Genomic DNA, 21,322 nt, shown 5'->3' with positions numbered 1-21,322 from the left:
ACAATACAGGTAAATGACAATTTTTGATAACTAAAAGTGAGCAGACATTAGAAACCTTTCTCAACTCCTTCCAATATGTACAGCAAATTAATAAGTTCTGTCATTATCCAGTGATTCTTAACATCTGATTTTTTTGTCTTACTGCTGCTGGAAGGTACACCTTGCTACAGCAGGTGGACAAATAGCACATCAACAGAAATGTAAGCTTTCTTCTTAACAAGTCTTCATGTAGAAGTGCCTTTCCCTGAGTAGTTAGTTTTCTTTTAACCTCTCTGATTTTATTAAATTCTTTGTATATTTGAACTAATATGTATAAGTATGTAAATATATTTATTTTATTCTGCAATTTGTTTCAAATATAGTTTGCTGCCAGAAGCGCAAACCAAATTTATGTATGTTGATAATGTAATGGTTCAAAGTAGTTTAGAAAAGGCTGTTAATATTTGTATGGTTTGTGGATTTTCTGGGGGTACCCTTGTTCTTGAAGATAGGTAGAAGATGGTGGCCAACATCCCTAAGCCATCTCCTTGCTACTGTGGCAGACATTTCAAATATTGTCTTCAGAAACAGATCAAATTCTTGCTTATAACCAGTTATGTTTTTTTACTGTCACTTCTATATATGTGCATTCCAAAACTTCATTACTCTGATGGTTCAAAATTTTTTATTTCTAATAGAGATGTATTAATGACTGTTTATTCTTGTGCTTTGTCAGTTAATCTCAACTTGGGGCTTTTCTTGAAAGTAAATTAGTATATTACAGCTTTTATCAAACTGAACTAAGGAAGTCCAGCCCTCCTACTGTTGTATGCTAACCTGTAGCAGCTTGCAGCCTTGTAATTTTAAATTCTTATGCAAGGTACATTGGCTTTTGTAAACCAACCCCCTCACCAGTTACAGGTTGAAAACACGCTTCTTTTGTTTTACCACTATAGCATAGGGTTTGAGGGAGGTGTGGTAACAGTCCAAAGTAATGACAGCGGAATGGATGGGTTACCAAATCACCAACGCATGCAGGTTTTGAATCAGTTTGTAAAGCAGTACAGTGTGTTTAAGAATTTGGGGTTGAAAAATTAATTCCCAAGTGATTACAATAAAAAAATGGCAGGATGGACATTAATAATTCTGAGGAATTAGTAAGAGTTCTTACCTTGCTAGTGCCCAACTAATTTTAAACTTTGACTTAAATGGAAGTGATCTTTCACTCTGGTATGAAGAATACCACCAGCAGCAGATAAACCTCATGTATTACAGCAGTTAATTCTTCAGGTACGTGTTTACCAAAATGAAATCTAGGACTGTAAATAAATACATATGCTTTCCTAGTAAAGTTTAGTGTTTCTGAATGAGATTCACAACAGCCAGTTTACTCAGCAGGAAACTGCTTACCTACACACCTGGACATGCACTTATGCATAGCAATGCTACATGGACAACTTCCTCCTTGACTGAAAGAGCATACACAGTAAACATGCTACCTGAAGGAGCTGAAATAAATTTACAGTGATAAAACTGGACTGAGATAAAAAATGTGTATCCAGATCTTTTTTCCTAATTGACACTAGCTTCTCAGTACTTTTTGTAGCATGGTTGAGACCAAAGTGTTCTCATTATTTAGGAAGTGCAGCTAATCACTAGCATAAAGTGTCATGTCTTAAGAATATGGCACTTTGTGATTTTTGCAGTGAATTGTGGCATTTTCACTTCACAGGAGTTACTCAGATAATGCAAGGACTACTCACATAAACTGGCCAGTGATTAAGGCACTTTACTAATCCCATTTCTTGTTGTTGCAGGACCCCTCAGAGTGAAGGGAAAGGCACTGGTTCTTCAGGTTGAATGCTCCACTCACTAATCTATGCATAGAAAGTCACAAACTCCAGCGCAATTGCTGCTGTTGTAAGGGGGAGGAGGGGCAGGGAAGACACAGCTGTACTCAACTTTACTCAGTCACTATCCCAAACAATTTCAGTTTGTAGGCAGCAAGTTACAGGACATGCTTTCCTGCAAGGCTAAATCAGTTACCAAGTTTCTTAGCAGGACAGAAGTTTAGAGAGATCCCAACATCTACTGCTTCACAATAGCAAACTTGCAGCAGTTCCCTGCTTAGGCGATTTGCTGTTCTAAATCTCACTCTAAGGGACCTTACTCTGCCCCTCGCCCACTATGAGAAACTGGGGAAAATATTGCTGAAGTTTACTTTGAGGCCTCAGTTCATAAGTGTTTACCACCTCTGTTATTCAGTCTAGTTCATCATACCCAATTGATCCTCATGCTTGAGTATTTTTGGCTTGAAAACTGCCAGAGTTTTTGCTGAACTGCAAAGTAGTTAAAATGTGGTTGTTGGTACATCTGAGGAGGTTACTGTCAGTGTCTAATTTATTTTTGCCTTTTGTAAAGTCCAACACCTATACTTAATCTCTGATTATATGATATGTTTTCTTCTACTTTAAAAAAAAGTACTGATTTTCAAAACAGGTATTTTTCTTGCTACCCCTAGACTGAATGTAAACAAAAAGGGCTACAGTGCAGCTAGTATCTTGTATATTGGTAGAGGTAGCATACTTTTCTCACCCTGCAAATATATGTTCAGAATCAATAAATATAAACATTTAAAATGTGATACTTAAGAGTCTACATATCAGGGATATTTTAATTACATGTTTATTGTATGTAATTATAAAGGTGTGTTCATAACCAGTCTCTGGCCTCCTGTGATTCAGTAAAACTGAATTGTGTGCTGCTGCATCTTCAGGGTCAAATTATTTTTCATAGTATAAAATAGAAATTACATTTTTCAGTTAAGTGCAAAATTTGCCTGTTATCAAATTTTAATTAAGAATAGTTTATTTCATTTAGAATAGAAGGTATATATTTTCCTCCACTTGCCAAAAGGTGATTATACTTACAAAATTTGCCTGTTATCAAATTTTAATTAAGAATAGTTTATTTCATTTAGAATAGAAGGTATATATTTTCCTCCACTTGCCAAAAGGTGATCATACTTACAAAATTTGCTGAGGTTGTCCAAGAAAGTGTGTAAAATCCTCATCCATCACTGAGAGCCCCTGGTCAGGGAATGACAGTGCAGTAAATATCTTCAGCAGCTGCCTTTTAATGTACAAGCTGTTTTCGGTAGGAATTTTGAGCACTCACATAAAACACACTGTCATGAGTGACTGCCTGTGCTCCAAAGTCATTACTATTGGGATGATGGAACATCTTTCAGCGAATAACCAAAAAACTTTAAATGTCATGTCAAGTTTGTTGAAGCCATTTTCAAGCCTTGCTCAAGGTTACATGAATATTGAGTATGTCTGTTTCTAAAAAGTTTGAGATCTATGAGGGACCACTCACGTTGGTTTTGAGAACAGTCACTTGATTGGGCAGGGGGTGGGGGTGTTAGGGAACAACAACAAAAAAAAGCCAGCTATTAATATATGTCAATCCAGCAAAGCTCCTGGATATTGACTGAGTATAACTTCTTGTGACAGTCAATGCCAATGATGTTTAGCAAATAGTAGCAAGTTATACAAATTCTTAAAATTACTTAGCTGCCTACAAGATCTTAAAGGAAAGAAAAATTATTACAATGGTAATTAAATTGAAATAGATTTTTTTAGCATTTTAAAATTTGAACACTTAAATATGTAGGAATGTAATTAACCAGAAAAACTTTGGAAGACACTTGAGAGGTGCTGAATACTCTTTTCTCTTTGACTCCAGTAAGAAAGGAGGATCCCATCAAGCTCTGCCTGTGATTTTGTAGGAAATATGGGTGCTATTCTTATGAAACCATGTGAAGTCTATATCACTTCAAGGGACCAACCCCACTGCTTTTGAATGATAGTATTTTTTATCTTGCCTCCTTGGCAATCATTACTCCATCTAGTACATCATCTGCATGTAAAATTTTGTCTGATCAAGAAGTCTTGTTATATTACAAAATATTGAAACTGAGATCCAAGGTTTTGGTTTTTTCATCTTTTGCAGAGAACCAGAAAGGAGAACTAGAGAAGTCATGTTCACACCACAGTGTCAGTTTAAACTTCACAAGAAGCCCAGTCACCAAAGAGGTTACTTATGATGTGGAACCGAGTTCTACGGTGTGGAACAAAGCTGCTGGGAGAAAGGAAGCCTGTCATGGAGAAGGCATCAAAGAAAACAAAATAGATCGTATCGGGTCTTCTTCTAAGGGAGAAGCCATTCCAGAAGTAGAAGCTCTCCTGGCAAGACTGCGAGCACTATAGAATAATCATATAAAGGATTAAATCAAAGCTTAAATACAAGCTATAACAGCCTACATCAGAGATACACTGACTTTCTATTATTGGCATTACATACTTCTGAGTTTTTATCTTCTCTATAGTTGGGTGATCTACTTCTAAACTGTTTGCAAGAATGTATGATATGATGCTATAGTTTTGCATAACTACAGGATGATTTTTATTATATGTTTTGACCTGCTAAGCATACAAAAAATATCAGAAGAAAACATACTCGAGTAATCCAAGGCACAATCCTTTTAGTGGACAAACTACTGACCACATATTTTGAGAGCTTCTCAAAACAGGAATATCTTTTAAATATTGTTAAATCATCATACCTAGGAATAGGGGTCAGTAAATAACTGAAAAGGTATTCTCTACTGCAATTTCTAGCCTTAAGAGGTTTTAGCACCTATAAAGTATTTATTATAACATCCTTTGCAGTTATAGTAATAGGAAATATGTATCATATAAGTCACCCATACTCCAGTTTGAGTTCAAAGAGCACCAAAGCTTGCAGAATTATATATATATATATGTATTTACAAAATGGAAATCCATGGATAGTAAACAAAATCTATGCAAATAATATACTTTGTGTGATTATTATATACTGCTGTTAAGCTTTGTTATGATTATTATATCAAAATAATATATACCATATCTGTGATTGCAAGGCTTTGCAATTTTGTCCATAGCAGGCAAAATGTCTTCACAGTTGTTTACCAGTGTTGTATTTTATCTTTTCACATGTGAGTTAATATGTTTCTATAAAGGAAACATGGAATGGAAAAGGTTTTTACAATTGGTTTTTCACAAACTCATTTTCCAGTAGCCCGTGAAGTCTTATTTGCTGGCACAATAGAAATCTTGCACATAATTGCATCTCTTTTATCGCACTGTCATTGTACATTGTTACATGTTCACTATCATATTTATTAATTGCGCATCATAAAGAATCACTACCTGTGTTACCAAGTAAGAAGCTACTATTAGAATCTTTGCTTCATTATTTAAAGCTTCCTTATTGTAAGAGTGTATTAAGTATCTAATATCTTTCTTCTAAATTACTCTATTTTTCTTTACAGAATGCTGAAAAATGTCTTTCAATAAGAGTCTGTTACATGAAACCAGTGTTTCAATGCTCCAGTGCTTTTTATATCCTTGTTTAAGTTGCCTTCGTATTTCCTGCACTAAACATTAATAAAATTAATTAGAACTCAGAAACTGGGCCTGTTTATACATACTGCATAGAGAGTTTTTTCAGCCATTGCGGGGAATCAATCTCATGTTTCTGGGGCTGTTGTAACTGTCATTATATACTCTAATTACATTTTCCGCCTTAGCTGAAAAAAAGAGGTATAAACACAAGTCAGGGAAAGATACAGAGAAAGCCTATCAGACAGTCATTTCTCCAGCTCTCCTTGCAAACAATGAGCAAAGTTGTCATAGAAGGCCCCATTTGGTAACTTGAAATTGCATAGACTAGCCACGGAATTGGGGCTTAGTGCATCTCTAGTGGATAACTAGAAATACAACCACTACTGATTGTTCCACTAAGGTCCTCTGCACCTCCACTGTTAAGACTTACTACCCCAGTTTACAGGGTGCAGTAAAGATTTCTCTCTGCAAAGTACAAATGCCTGACTAAACAAAATAGTATTTCAAACCCAAAGAAAACGTACATTGAAGGGGAAAATAAAATAACCATTCACTGAATGTCTTCAGTTGAGTACATGCTAAAATAAAAAGGCAAGGAGTAGAGAACTCTTTCAACTATTAGCAGGATGACCTACCAAGTGAAGGTGGAAGTACAAATTCATTTTCCTGAACACAGTAAATGTCTTCATTTGAATTAGTGAATAATAGTCCACAACAGAAAACTGACAGTTCAAGAGACTGCTGTGTAGTTTATCGAACAAACAGAAGTTACAAAATAATCTACTGAAATTTTCAACAAACAAACAAAAAAATGCTTCTAGCAGCCTCATCTAGCATCTTCTGATAAGTCTCTGAAGTCTGAGGTGTGCTACTGCAGCAGACGTGTTCCAGAACAGAGGATCATGCCAAGGGACCATGGGGAGCTTTCTGTGACCCAGCAAAAGCAAGAAGCAAGGACAGAGAGAGAGACAGAGGGTGCCCCAGTCCCACCCACCTCACAGCCCCCGAGCGAGGAGTGTTGAGGCCCTGACTAGCAGCAGAGCTCTGACCCCGCGCAGGAGCCAGCAGGGGTGAAGGCGGCCGAACCCCCGCAGGCACAAAAGCGGCCCCCGGCAAGCACGAGCGACCAGGAGCGCAGCCGCCAGGGCAGGCCACAGGCCGTGGCGGGCAGGTGGCACAGGGAGGGCAGAAGGGAAGCCATCGTCCCCCTAATGGCTCAGAGGCGACCTCCGATAGCGGTCATCGCCCCACCAGGAGAAACCGAGGTGTGGTTCCTACTCAGCCAGAAGCCAGCACCAGAAGGCATGTGGCAGCCCAGGAGCTCCCACGTAAACATGCAGCTGTCCAGGTCATGGCTGCAAGGGGTGCCTGAGCCTGTGGCTTCTGCTGGCAGCAGCAGGGACAACAGCTGTGTGAGGTGCAGCCAGGCGGCAGAGCTGAAAGGGGAAGCAGGAAGGTTAAGGACTATCAGGGAGTGTGAGAAGGAGACAGACTGGTGGAGCCATTCAGCCGTCACTGAGACAAACACACCACATGGACACCTCAGAAGAAGGGGAGGCTCCCCCACCTGCTCACCACCAGGCAGATGGAGGGGTCCTAAGTGACAGGGAGGAACGGAAACAGGTCCCTGCTTGGGACAGCAGGTGAGTCACCCCCTGGCCTACTTCACCTTCGTGAAAGGTGGAACCTTTCAGGAACCTACTGCCTCCCTGGGGCCTGGGTAAGGGATGTTACTAGAAAAACCCCTTGTGTGGTACAGCCCTGATTACTGCCCATCACTGGTCTTTCAAGTGGGCAATGGTGAACTCCAAATGACAAGAAGCCTGAGGGCAATCAAGAGAGACCTCACAGCCTTGGGGTGACTGACTGAGGGATCGGGAGCACAAGCAGTGTTGTCTTCTATCCTGCCAGTTGCAGGGAATGATGTGGCCTGAAATCAGAAGATCACACGGATCAATCCCTGGCTCTGGGCCTAGTGCCAACAGCTCAGTGTTGGGGTTTCTGATCATGGGTCAGTTCACACAGCAGCAGGCCTGCTGGCAATAGATGGGGTTCACCTGTCTCAACAGGGGAGAAGGATCCTAGGTCAGCAATTAGGAGGGCTCATTGACAGAGCTTTAAACTAGATGCAAAGGGGGAAGGGGAATAAAACCAAGCTTGTTAGAGATGAGCCTGGGGGTGGCATGCCAGGGTTGGAGGCAAGATCAATAGCACAGCTGGAGTGCATCTGTGCCAATGCTCTAAGCATGGGCAGCAAACAGGAGGAGCTGGAAGCCATCCTGCAGCAGAAAGACTATGACAATCACCATCACAGAAACATGTATTTTTTCCCCCTTCACTATTTCTTAGCACCATCATCATTTGATGTATTCAGAGTTCAAGTATACAGTCTATATACAAAGTTTTCTTTCTACCTTTCATCTTTCTGTAACTTCCCTTAGAAGCAAACAAATGCACGAGACTATTTAATATAGAAAAAAATCATAGAATCATTAAGTGGTTTGGGTTAGAATAGACCTTAAAGATCATCAGGTCCCAACTCCACTGTCATGGGCAGGGACACCTTCCCCTAGACCAGGCTGCTCAAAGCCACATCCAACCTGGCCTTGAACACTTACAGGGATGGGTCAGCCACAACTTCTCTGGGCAACTGTGGCATATGAAGGCATGGACCCCAAGGGAGATCCCCCATTGCACACATAAGTGCCAGTTATATACAATCACTTACCCACCCAGGTCCTGCCCTGGAATATGCCTACATGCAGCAAAGCACCCTTGCAGCTCACTCACACCCCACCAAGCTGCTTACTCTCTCCATGCTCATCTGACCAGGTCTCTTCTTCCCAGGTCAGGTTTTAAGCTGTGGGAGGCTCTGGGCACGCCCCTCATTGCAGGCAGGTGGGCACAGAACTGATTTCCAGGTGAGCTCAGAGAGCCAGATTTAGTGTTAGTTGTTTCCTCACCACATTTTAATGCATAATCACTCTGCAGCCTGGCACCCAGAGAATGAGCAAAGCCTCTTCTCAGAAAGGGCCCTTACAAGCAACATGTTCCAGTGCCTCACCACCCTCACAGTGAAGAATTTCTTCCTAATAACTAATCTAAATTTACCCTCTTTCCATTTAAAGTCATTCCCCCTTGTCCTGTCACTGCATGCCCTTGTAAAAAATCCCTCTCCAGCTTTCTGGTAGACTCCCTTTAGGTACTAGCAGGCTGCTATAAGGTCTTTCTGGAGCCTTCTTCAGACTGAACAACCCCAACTCTTTCAGCCTGACTTGACACGAGAGGTGTTCCAGACCTCTCACCATTTTCATGGCCCTTCTCTGGACGCACTCCAACAGGTCCATGTCCTTCTTATGCTGGGGGCTCCAGAGCTGAACACAGTAGAGGAGTAGAGGGGGAGAATCACCTCCCTCAAGCTGTTGGCCATGCTTCTTTTGACACAGCCCAAGGTATGGTTGGCTTTCTGGGCTGCAAGTACACATCATCAGACCATGCTGAGTTTTTTATCCACTATCACCCCCAAGTCCTTCTCAGCGCTGCTTTCAATCCATCCATTGATACTGGGACTTGCACAGACCCACTCAAATGTTTGCATTGCCTAATATGTTCAAGTAAAAATAACTTTGGAAGTATTCAGTCTGTATTCTATTTATATGCTTTTATGTTTTTATTAAAGTATATAACTCATCTTTGAAATTATATGGAGTAAATTGCTTTAATTAATTTTAAAATTAATTCATTTATCCAATTTAAAATTTATAGTTAAAAATTCTTAGGGTAGACCTTTACTGGTGCATGCTAGTTGTTTTTAATAAGCCAATTTTTAAGTAAGTATCGAGTCTTGAATTGAGGGATTGAGCTATATACCACTTGTGCTAGATATTGAAGGTTTCACATACCATGCAAAACCCTCTTTTCTATAATTCACACCAGAAAATTAAACCCTTATAAAAAGAGCTTCCTGATTTCTTCAAACATGACTGTTCAGATAAAAACATCTGAAGTAATCTTTCAAGGTACATTCTTCTGCTCCTTCTCTACCTGAGCAGCAGACAGAAGGCACAAACACCCATGGTTTTTCTTACCAGCAAAACTGTAAAAGTCTAACACATCTTTTTGATTGTTCACATGCATTTTGGATGGCTTTTCATTTCATTCCATAAAATAATGTTGATTACTACATCAATTTTTACTTCATATATACAAAATATTATTCATGGTGATGATCTAAATTCTTCTGTAATATTCCAATGTTTTGACCTTATCAAGATATGAATGTGATCCATCTCTTCAAGCTGCATGCAACCAAGCTTGACACCTGGCTTATGTACCATAGTACTAGTCTCTGTAAACCGAGAGAGAAAAATGATGGTAGCAACTTTATTTCAGAGCAACATCAGGAGCTGGTGGCTGCCATAAGATGTGGTACTACTCTGTATCTGGTACTTCATTAATAGAGGATGGACCAGCAAACTGAAGAAAATGTAGTTACTTTTTGTTCCCCATTAATTATGGCAACACTACTGCTTAGGAGACTAAAAAGACCACATGTTAATAAAAAAAAAATAAATATCTCAGATGCAGTTGTTATAGACAACTTTCTTCCAACACACAGTTTTCCTTGTTTTACCTCCATCCTCAGCCTGGCCCATCCAAAGTCACACTTTACAAAAGTGAACAAGTTACTGCAGCTTGTTTAGGCTTTTATTATAAAAGCTGAAAAAGAAGACATTTCCTGCTAACACTTTCCACATCCATTTCTAATGAACAGGACCAAATTATAATTTTCACACTAGTCTTCCCAAGCCTTACAATACTTGTTAACTATAAAACAAATGGGAAACAAGCAGGGGTCGATAAAACCTAAGCTATGGCACTAAAACATTATAATAAGCAACGAGGGTGAAGTGAAAGAGCTCAGAAAAGAAGCAATTTCATGACAACATTGTTTTCTCGAGAACAAAATAAAGCATTACTATACCAATTTTTTAAATTTTTTTTCATGTGATGTGTGGGCTTTACACAACCAAATTGCAGCAGAAAAATCACTTAAAAGTTTGAGGAACTGTTTGTCTAGTTTATGAGATACAAAGAATTAGACAAATTGCAGATTTTACCAGGTTTCACTCTAATTTTATTCCAACATTCCTAATTGTAAGAAATTCTAAAACTACCATCTGCTATTACATTAACTATGCTACTAACTAATCATTTGATTTGCAATTTTTTTGGCACGTGAAGCAAGCACATTTTCTTCCTTTCCACACACACTTTCTACATTGTGCTATTGTGTGTTTTACCTGAAGTATAGTATTAAGATCAGGGCTATTCTTCTCACTGTAAAACCATGCTGATAAAGCATTCTGGTCATTGTGACACCAGTGAAGAACAAGAGGTGATCTAGATACAGTTTTTCTCTCCCTCGCAGTTAGAGATAGCCATTACGTTTCATACGTTAGCTGAGTACATTTAAATCCCTCTGTACTTTGATTTCAGTAATGCAGCTTTTTCTTTTTGTGTTCCATGCAATGGGATACACTGAAGAATTATTAAGAGAACTACTTTCCAGCAGCATACCAAAAATACTCTGAGCAGATGACTCGCATGCAGCATCAGTCCTATATACTGTAGGAGGCATAACACTTGAATGTAATCCAAAGAGGCAGATAAGGTATTTCATTCCACCAAAAGAAAATAGTTCCTTTCATCTAAATGAGCTTATTCCACTGCTGATACCAGAATTGTATGTGTTTTGAAAGGGTAATATACCCCTATTTTTAAACCTGTGTTATATTAGCCAGAAAAATAAACTATGGGAAGATAGGAGTGCAGAGACTGGGAAGCAGAATTGATTAATGTGCTGCCTGATTTCACTTCTGGGACTTGAAATTGCATCTAGTGCAGAATGAAGCAACTGCAGGGAAAAAAAAAACAGTCTCATCTGACATCTTTAAAGGTCATGAAGGAAATGATGGTGGGTGATCCAGAGTTGGTATGGCCACAGGTGTCTTGTCTATTCAAAGGCATATATCAGAATATCCTCAGAACAGCAATGCTATTGGGCTGTTAGTTCTCAAAGCCCTCAAATGAATAAAAGGAAGGAAAAGTTTGACAGAGATAAATATGAGCCGCCATAAAACCTAAGAATATTTTCATCTTAAATCCAACTGTCAGTCCTCCTCCTGTTCATTTTGATAGTCAAAGGAAGAGTGTAAGGCGAGAGAGGAGTCCACATAATGGTCATACCTTTCTACTGCCATGCCGGCCAATACTGCTTTTGGTAGCTACAGCGGCTGAGGCAAAGAAGGTAGCGCAGAGGCAGTCAGTCCTCCTAGGACTAGAGAAAGTCACAAGGGCCATGGTCAGCAAATATGGGCTTAAATCATGGGATCACAATAAAACACCCACAGTTCTACAGCCACACATCAAGTATAATAGAACAGACTGTCTTCTAAAATGTTCAGGTGTCAAAATGGCAGCAGAATGTGTGCATACTCTTGATGTCTCCTAAAGACAGCTATTACATCAGCTCTCCAAGTCTGATGACTCCATGCAAGCTACACATTCAGAGGGAGCTTTGATTCTCAATTATTTGTGCTTGTTATATATAGTTCAACCTTTAATTGAAATTTTCAGTCCAAAGTAAGCCTTATAAACGTTGCAGTCTATAACTGTTAGTAAAAAAAATGGCTTTTGTAAAAAGCTCTGCTTAATTTGTTGCATTTTAATGTGAAGGTTGTTGCACGTAGTTGAAAACATGCAGTGCAACAAGACTCTTATCCATTAAGCAAGACAGAAATGGCAATTATGCAGTCTGTTGATCGGATTTTTTACTAATGATGGGTACTTTCTGCTAATGGATAGGAAAGTAAAGCAGTCCAGTCAAACAAGTCACCTTGATAGTATAATGCAAGAGCCATCAATTTTGCACACAACTTCTTCAGTAATGAATCTTGGAGCACAACCCATCAGCATTGCTCCTGAAAGACAACCACTGAGGTAGAGGAACCACAAAAAGTGGTTTGAAATGAAAAATGGGATGAGAACTTTCCACCCCTTTAACAGTGGAATTGATTATGACGAATTTATCTCCAAGGTGCCTGAGCACTGCATTAAAAATGCTTCGACAGAAAAAAATATGATCCCGCTGTGCAGTTGGTGGCATCTCGCCATTTCATGCTGCAGCATCACAGTAAGAGAACTCAAGACCTATCTTCACATCTATCCTTGAATCCACAGACATTGTGGAGAATCAGAAAGAACAGTAACTATAGTAGCAAGAGAATTTTTTTTCACTTGGGGTGTAACAGGTTCCAACCTGCAATCCCATGCTACAGATTAACTGCTGAAGCCTCAGGATGACAGGGAAGAAAAGCCAGCTTTCTCCCTGTCCTGTCTGCAGTGAACGTAGAGCACCCTGGTCCATGAGGAATGGAATGAGCTCTCATTAACTTCAGCTCCAGAATAAAATTTTCTATTCCTTGATTACCAAATCCCCAAAGAGGGTCAAGAAGTTTTTATTATTCTCAGAGACGTTGCGCTATGGTAAATCTTTCCACAAACTAAAACCAGTTAAAATTCAATAGCACCTAGGTAAAGCATCAAAATCAGCAGGCAAGAACAAATTAAGCCCTTCCTGAGAAAGGCTGTGCAGGATCATTTATTCCCTTTCTGTCTCCAATAACTTTAATACTAAATACACAGATCTATATTAAAGTAAAGTTAGAATTGCTTTTAATTAGATAAAACCAAGAAGTTTCAGTGCTCATTCCGCACCTTTTACTAGGATGCTTTGATTAGCACAGTTTCAGCACCTTGTCTCAAAGAATTAACCTGTCCAATTTTTCAACTCAGAACAGAAGCCCAATATATGAACACAGATGGCCAAAATAAGGACCTAATCCTATGAGGTCCCCTGCATGTCCTCCCAAGTACTCATCATCATCAGACTGCACAAAATCATTCCAAGCAGAGGGCTAGTATAGCCTTTCAGGATCATGCCCTAATGAATAAAATATACAAAGGTGACTTGAGTAAAATCCTGTTCAATGTGCTGACAACAGTAAAACAGCATATTCCTCTCAGGACATTTTCCTGGCAGAATAACCTGACCCCTGGGTGACTGGCTTTGAGAAAGAAATGGGTAATGATCTAACTAAGCAATTCATCCAACTGGTCTTTTGGGCAATTTTTTACCAAATGATTGACGTGTTGCACCGTATATACAGTAGATAACATCACTGTAAAGTTTTAGATGAGTGTATAATACCTTTTTTAACTTCAAAGACCTTGCATGCAAACTGCACTGTTAATTGTTATGTTTTTATTTCTAAATGCTGTCCATTTTCCAACCATGGAGTTGTTTTTACAAGTCTCTCCCATGCTGTACACCAAGCATTACCACAGAAATTTGGCTTTGACCTTGCTTGCTGATGAATTTTTACTATTATATAGTAATTGCAGTGCCCCAAACTCTTATCGCCCTGCAAATTTAATGTTCCTCCAAAGGGAGTGGTTCTTAAAATTATAGTATTTTATCCATACAGTGTAGCTCAGTAAACTTGCCTTTTGGCCCCTTGTTCTTAAACTTTAAAAGGAGGCTATAGCAATTAGATCCAGCACCTACTGAGAAGAAATCGAAGGCTCCTGTTGACTTCAGTAACTGCTGCAGACAGCTCCTAAATGGGACAACTTGAAGTGCAGCTCTAGCCTAGAGGCAGCTATACAGCTGGTATTGTGGGGCTTTATTGTCTCATTGGTTCCAGATCCAATCTGTGCAGTTTTAAACTACAATTATTATTTTCTAGTTGCCAGCCTAATAAATGTGATGTGAGTTGAATTCCTGCCTGAAATTTTAACAAGCAAAAATGTTCCTGCAGTCAGATGTCACATAACAGTTAAGTGTAGCCATCATGCTGGTTTCTCAAGGAAAGAAAAGAAAGAATGTCGAGCAAGAGTGAGGATGGGTCTCGTGTACAGTTCTCACTTCCCTTCAATGAGCCACAGCTATTAAGTGCACTCAGCAGAAGACACATGGTCTACAAGGCAGCATTTCCAGTTAGTGGCTGAACCAGCTGAGGGACAGCTCAGACACACATTACTGACTAGGAGGAAGAAATCTCTGAGTGAAAATTTCTCTGTATCACTGAGATTGGTCATGCTGGACAGAATAACTCCTACCTTTAGCATATGCCAAGTCGATAGTGCATGGCACAGTACATACATAACCTTGGCAAGCAATAGTCACCACCATTAATTTGTGTGTGTGGTCATCACTAAGAAGTGGAAGAAAGTTAATCATGGTAAAGTTAAATTAACATGAAATGCCTGACTTGTCTCATTCACATTTGTTTTACTGTGGCATATGCTCCTGCTTTACACATGAAAGCTTAATCACAACATTTCAGGTGGCAAACCAGTTAATTATATAAAAACGAGGCCCAGAAGTCTGTGATATGACACCTCTCTATACTTCCTTGGGAGACGTCATGCATGAAAGAAGATGCTATTGTTAGCAACATCAGACTGAGGGCTGCAGGAGAGCACTGCTGCTGAAATCTAGGGTCCCTGCCCATAGCCCCGCTATAATGGAGAGAAAATGCATTTTATACAAATTGCTCTTGCTAATAATGGAAGTGAAAGGAAAGCTTTTTTTTGCCTGGAACAATGCACAATCTCTTGTGCAAGCTTCATATCACCTAACTTCAGATGTTACTGATGTAAAAATCCCCAACAGAGATAATCATTCATCCTGGCTTTTCTTTATCACTCATTCTGGCTTTCTTCGTATATAGAACAGGCCAATTTGAACTCTTTCAACTGCATATGTTGGGGAGAGACAAACCAGTCTGCAGTCATACCTATTCCCTCCCTTCACTAGAAAGAAAGCCTGAGGGGACCAGCTCAGAAGTGGGCAGGTGAATCTGAACATTTGCAAATGATTAGAGAAACCAGTGTGCTACCTAAATCTAGGACAAAGGGAAGATGGAGCCCCTGCTCAGTATTGTGTCACAAACTTCACATACTTTGTCTTTCTTGCCAGGCTTGAAATGGCAGCTGTCTCTCCTGCTCTCAAGAGGAAGAGGTGAACTAAGTTCTCTTGCCAGAAAATTCTCTCTTTGATTGGCATTAGACCAGCTTTTTTTCTTCCAGAACCTAAAAAAATACCTGAATGATTTGTTTCCCCATGGCCCTTCCACCTGCCATGCAGTTGACAGTATGCTGGATATAAAACCTGTAAGGCTGAAGCCCTAACCATGATCCAATACAGCATCATTTTAATCTGGACCTTGACACTATTGTGTTGTCTGTGTCTCATGGATTTTCTGCTCAGTTTAGCCCTTGAAATTAAATGCCCACCTTTGACCCACCCACCAATACTCACTCATTAAGCATATAGCAAAACAACAAATCACTTAAAACCAATCCATCAAGAAAACAGCAGGCACTGCAGGTTGAAGAAAATAGCAGCAGCATCTTTGTAGCACTCACAGGACAAGGAGGTATCTTCTTTTAATTTTCCTCCTGCATGTTTCTGTGCCTTGAATCAGCCTTTGTCTGGTACAACAGCTATCCACAGCCTTGATTGTACTTGTAATAAGCAACTTCTGCAAATGTCTCCGCTTTGCACCTGTGTGCAGTCACCTATAAAACCTGTTTGCCATCCCGTATTCTACACCTATGAAAATTCTCTTAAAAATAGTATATATAAAATACACAGTGCAAGGCTGTATTTTCACCTCAGGCTTTTGATGACAAGAACAGCTCCTTGAACTTCTTGCAGGTTCTTTATAAAAATAAAAAGAAAATATAACTGAAGTATTACATAGCAAAGGCCTTGGTATCTGCGCTTTTTAGAGACTTTATCTCAGAAAACCCTGTGAACAAAACAGGATGAATTACTTAAGCTTGCAAAAACAATGACATCCCAGAATGCTGACAACCCAGTTTCACCTTTATCTCACCTAATGATATCGACATGCAGAACTGCATAATCCCCTGCCACACTATTCCAGAATGCTTTGTAGATCATAGGTACAGCAGCACACTAAAAGCCTCTAGTTTTGTGGCAGATTTGCACCATCTCAGGGAAGGCAAGGGGGGATTGTCTAGTGCCACATTCCAAAAGGATGAAGAGTGTCACTTCTGAAAGGCACAGCTGCTATCAGATAGCAAAATACTTAGTGTAGATATGCTTTTTCTTTTCTCATAATTGGAAAAGTAAAACATGTAATCCTCCAAAATTGCAGCAAACACATGGCATCAAGAAAAAAAGCAATGAGTTTTTATTCCAAAGCAAAGATCTTTGTATTACTGAAGGCAGAGAGCCCTTTATGCCAGCAGCTCACAAAAAAAAATGAGATTTTCCAGAGATAACTGAAATAGTATTAAGCATAGCAAAACCAACAACCCATCTCTGATCCCCGAAGGGGAATGTATGCAGGGACTTACTGTGTCTATCAGCCTACATATTCCACTGTGGGAAGTTGTGTACTAGGGAAACAATTCAGTTCTGTAAACATGTCTAGCACCCAGCTGATCTCTCTTTCTGCAGTTTGACTAGTCATGTAAACATCTTTCATACACAGCATTCCCTAGCAAGGAATTCACTTTTTTTTGCTTCCCTTCTGCATCTCCTTTTATTTATTTTGAACCTGGCTCTTACCGATGCCATGGGCTGTCCCTCATTCTTGTGTTGCAGGTACAGTACAAACCTCACTGGCAGTTTAGGAAAAGCTGCACACTCCAAAGGCTCAGCAATTCATCATAATTTCCAGAAAGAAGCAGAAAAGCAGTGGTGGTGATTGCTGCCTCTTTCCTAAAGGCAACAGAGGAACGTATCTGTCAACCAGACATAGCATCCAGTGAAAGTTAGCACCAATTGCTACCCTATGCTGCTCATCCATATAGTATTAATAATACTTAATAAACAAAACAAAAACAAACAAACAAACAAAAAAACACCCAAAAAACACAAAACAAAGCAACCATGAGTGACCATGGCAGACCAAAAGTGACTACTAGGAATAAGAGCATGGGTGGAAAACCTTGCCTGTGCCAGTTGTCTCTAATAAGAATCATGTTTCAGGTAAAAAACAGAGTAGGCTTTTGGAAGTGGGACTGGGGTGCTGACTTTCTCATCTGTAGGCTGTTTTTTGATGACCAATTGGGAAGAGATTAAGTTAACTTTATGAGTGTTATTTGCATTTAATAGATGGTAGCGAAAGAAGGAAAAACCTACCTGGAGTACTGCATCTAGCTTGAATCCTTAGTACAGTGACCTGTTAGAACAGGTCCAGAGGAGGGCGGCAAAGATCATCAGAGAGATGGAACACCTCTCCTATGAGGAAAGGCTGAGAGACTTGGGATTGTTCAGCCTGAAGAGAAGGCTCTGGGGAGACCTTATTTGGCCTTTCAACACTTACAGGGTGCTTATAAGAAACATGAGGACAGACATTTTAGCAGGACCTGTTGCAACAGGACAAGGGGTAATGGTTTTAAAGTAAAAGAGAGCAGATGCAGACTAGTTATAAGGAAGAAATTTTTTATTATGAGGGTGGTGGAACAGATTGCCCTCATCCCTGGAAACGTTCAAGATCAGGCTGCACAGGGCTCTGAGCAACCTGATCTAGTTGAGGATGTTCCTGCTTGTTACACGGGGTTTGGACTAGATGAACTTTAAAGGTCCCTTCCAACCTAAGCTGTTCTATGATTCTATAAAGAGACTGCCTAAAAAATGAGGGTCCATACAGGCGGATGCTAAATCAGTCCCCAGAGCAATTCAGTTACTGTATCCTAATGCAAATAAACAGGAGATGGTAGAAAACTAGATACACAATCAAGTCTGTAACTGAATGAGCATAACACGATTAGGTGGATAATGCTTATCCGTGGAAGAATAACAACAAAACAAAATATTACAGTTATGGAAGGGAGAGTTCAATGAATTCAGAGATTTGCATGGTGAAATCATCTGTGGATCTGATCCAAGTAAGAGTTAAAGATGGCATTTCCTAAAACAATAATCCAACAAACCAAACCAAACCAAACCATGGGGATAGGTACAAATCTGTAGAGGAAAAGATTGTCAGCTACAAATATGAGTAAAATGGATTTGGGAGCCAGAAAGGTTTCACAATGAGACAAATACAAGTTAGGCTTCCAAGGGCAAAAAGAAAAACAATGAAGACACAAAGGAAATAAAACGAGCACTGGAACATGAAATTCAACTAACAAGGAAGATAACAAGAAATTGGTTTGTAAGAATACTGGCATTAACACAGATTAAGAAAAGTATCGGTCTGATATTCAACAGAGAAGAAAAACTATCAAGAGACAGCTTCGGGAAAGATCTTTAACTTTTTTGCATGCCTTCCCTATAAAGAGAAACTATGATCAAATGACTGTCAGTTCAGAGGTGCAAGTAAGGGACAAGACCTCATTTTTTAATAGAGAAACATAGGCTAGGGAGCTTTGAAGACATAAAAAGGTTAAAAAATTTCACATCAGCTGGGTCTCAACAGTTTTATTCCAGTTCATTTAGTGGCCATCCTTGAGAACTCCTGAGAGTTTAAGAGGTGAAAAAGGAAACAGTGATCATGGTACCTAACGGAAAACAGGGAGAAGCCAGAGAGCAATACCTTGCAAAATCATATACCCTGGCATCCACATGGTGTTTTACATTATGTTTCACATGGACTACACAAAACCAGTCACAAATAGTTATGAAGCTGGTTAGAAGAATATATTCTGTTGTAGGCAGAAATAATCTCTTGTGCAAATAGAAAAAAAAAAGAAACAATTGTAAGTATCTATGTCGAAAAATGTACTGAGGACTTTTTAGAACTGAAGCAAGCGCAAGTGAACACCATCACACTGTCTCAAAAAAAAGTAATCATCCTACTAGGATGATAGATATTTGTACAACATGACACACTCTTCAAGTAACCAAGTCTTTTTATTCAGTCCTGGTAAAACATCCCTGGAAAGCTGTGTTCAGTTCTGCAGCACTTTGTTTCAGTAATAAATCCAGTCACAAATCCTGAGAAGAGCAAGGAGAATAAAGATCTAGCAAATGTGACCTAGAAAGAAAGATTGAAAGATTTGGGATTGTTTACCTAGAGGAAAATGAGGAGGGATATAAAACAATGTAGGGAAATGGATCACAAAGAGAAGAAGAATGCTTTGTTCTTGATGCCTTTTGTGGTCAGGGTAAAAGTCACAGACAAACTGAAGTGACAGTGATTCAGGCAGACAATAAAGAAAATTTCCTGGCCATATGGGAGAAGGGCAGCAATTCCACCTACATCCTGCTTCCACCGCATACACCCCTCATTGCCAGAGGTTGTGCAGTCCCTACATTGCATGTCTTTTAACTGCTTAATCAAGTATCTATCAGGATTTCAAGAATTAGTTGAACCTGCCATATGGCAGGGTGATGGACTAAGCAAGCAATCTCTTAAGGTCCCTTCTTGCTCTTTCATTTTTTGTTCACTTGAGAAAACGTGACTTTTATCCTCCTCCTCTGTGATATGGTAGTCAGAGTAATCCTCTGACACCTAAGCCGATCAGCCAGTGCTAACACCGAGATGTGTGGCCCACACGCTATTCTTTCTCTGGAACCTAACATCATATTTGACCCCCTTGCATTGAGGAGATGCAATGTTAATGCAGAGCCCTGTCCATGGCATGTGAATACTGGGAGGGAAATGGGAACAGAGAATTCTGTTTCTGTCAGAAAAGACAGCAAACGGTCCTGCACCCCAGCTATGGTGAAGGCTTTTACTGAATTCATTTCAAATACCTAAAGGTGAGAGTGGAGATTTTAATTTCCATACCTAATTTTTGCCTGCTAGAATTCCCTTCCTTTTCTTTCCAAAGTTCAGTATGAGCAGAAGGCTGCAAGAAAAAAGGTCTGTGTGAAACAAAAGAGACAAAGGATAAGACAGCAATAGAGCGCTGAACACCACCTAATCCTGCTCAGACAAATCTGTTATTTTGGATATTTAAAGAAAAAAACCTGTCTACTTGACAAGCCAGAGTGGTTCTAAAGAAACGATTACAACCTGTCATATCAGGACAGCCTGAAAAGAGTTTCCATACAGCCAATGATTCTATAAATTACATTTACAGTCACTTCATTTCCCAATCTGAAGCAGCACAGACCAGGGCAAAATGAACAGTGACAAAAATGTGCAGGTTTTACACAGTGGGATTGTAAAGAGTAATATGGAGATGGGAATGAACTTGATCGAATGGCAATGAAAGTTTAATTGTGTGACGTGTGAGTAATTGGTTAATGGGACTGGGTCAGCACCTAGTGTCTGTTGGTTTGAAAAGAGAATGAGAATGCAGCTTCAGCTATCTAAAAAAGGTTTTGCAGGCCAAAACGTTCCCAGCTCTGTAACTTGCAGAGTCCAAGAAATTACATAAATCTAAATGTAAATTACAGAGTTGTCTGATAGGCAGAGATATTTTTTGCTTTGAGACTGATATTCATATTGACAGTGTCTGAGGCCCAGAGAGGCCAGAATGGGCATCCAGAAGGGAAAAATGTGGCCTGGGCAAACGAGCCTGAATGAAACGTGATGCATTAACCTGGAAGTAATTAAAAAGAAAGGGCAGGGGTGTAGCCTTGTTAGCAACTACTCGGTGTATAACAGAGAGCCATTATGATAATATGGAACTGTAAAAAATGAGGCCTTGTCTGCTCTGCAAGGACATTAAAGAATGAGTGACACTTTTCTCATGAAAAGAAGGATTGCCCTGTTGTCCTTCAGTAACATTTTCTCTGCCTCATCAACAGCCTGCCTGGCTATTGCCCTTCACCGTGGAGTTGGCTGCATTTCAGTTGTGCTACACTTGTATGCTTTGGAAAGGTAATGTATAAA

The 21,322-nt window shown here is 39.7% G+C and overlaps 1 protein-coding gene and 1 long non-coding RNA gene across 2 annotated transcripts in view; one reads left to right on the top strand and one right to left on the bottom strand.

Moving 5' to 3' along the window:
* Positions 1 to 12,718, top strand: part of DIAPH3 (diaphanous related formin 3) — a 254,448-nt gene extending 241,730 nt beyond the window's left edge. The window contains exon 29 of the mRNA XM_080376190.1: positions 3,994 to 12,718. Within this exon, the coding sequence (XP_080232316.1) occupies positions 3,994 to 4,250 (257 nt within the window). The 3' untranslated portion in view covers positions 4,251 to 12,718. The remainder of the gene's footprint in view (positions 1 to 3,993) is intronic.
* The window catches only part of LOC308059211, a 126,502-nt gene that overhangs the window by 48,479 nt on the left and 56,701 nt on the right, over positions 1 to 21,322 (bottom strand). The gene's annotated exons all lie outside the window — the stretch shown is intronic.

Source organism: Falco punctatus (assembly GCF_963210335.1).
Source record: "Falco punctatus genome assembly, chromosome: 2".
NCBI lineage: Eukaryota > Metazoa > Chordata > Aves > Falconiformes > Falconidae > Falco > Falco punctatus.
Note: the sequence above shows the minus strand (reverse complement) of the source record. Positions and strands in the feature narration are given on the sequence as shown.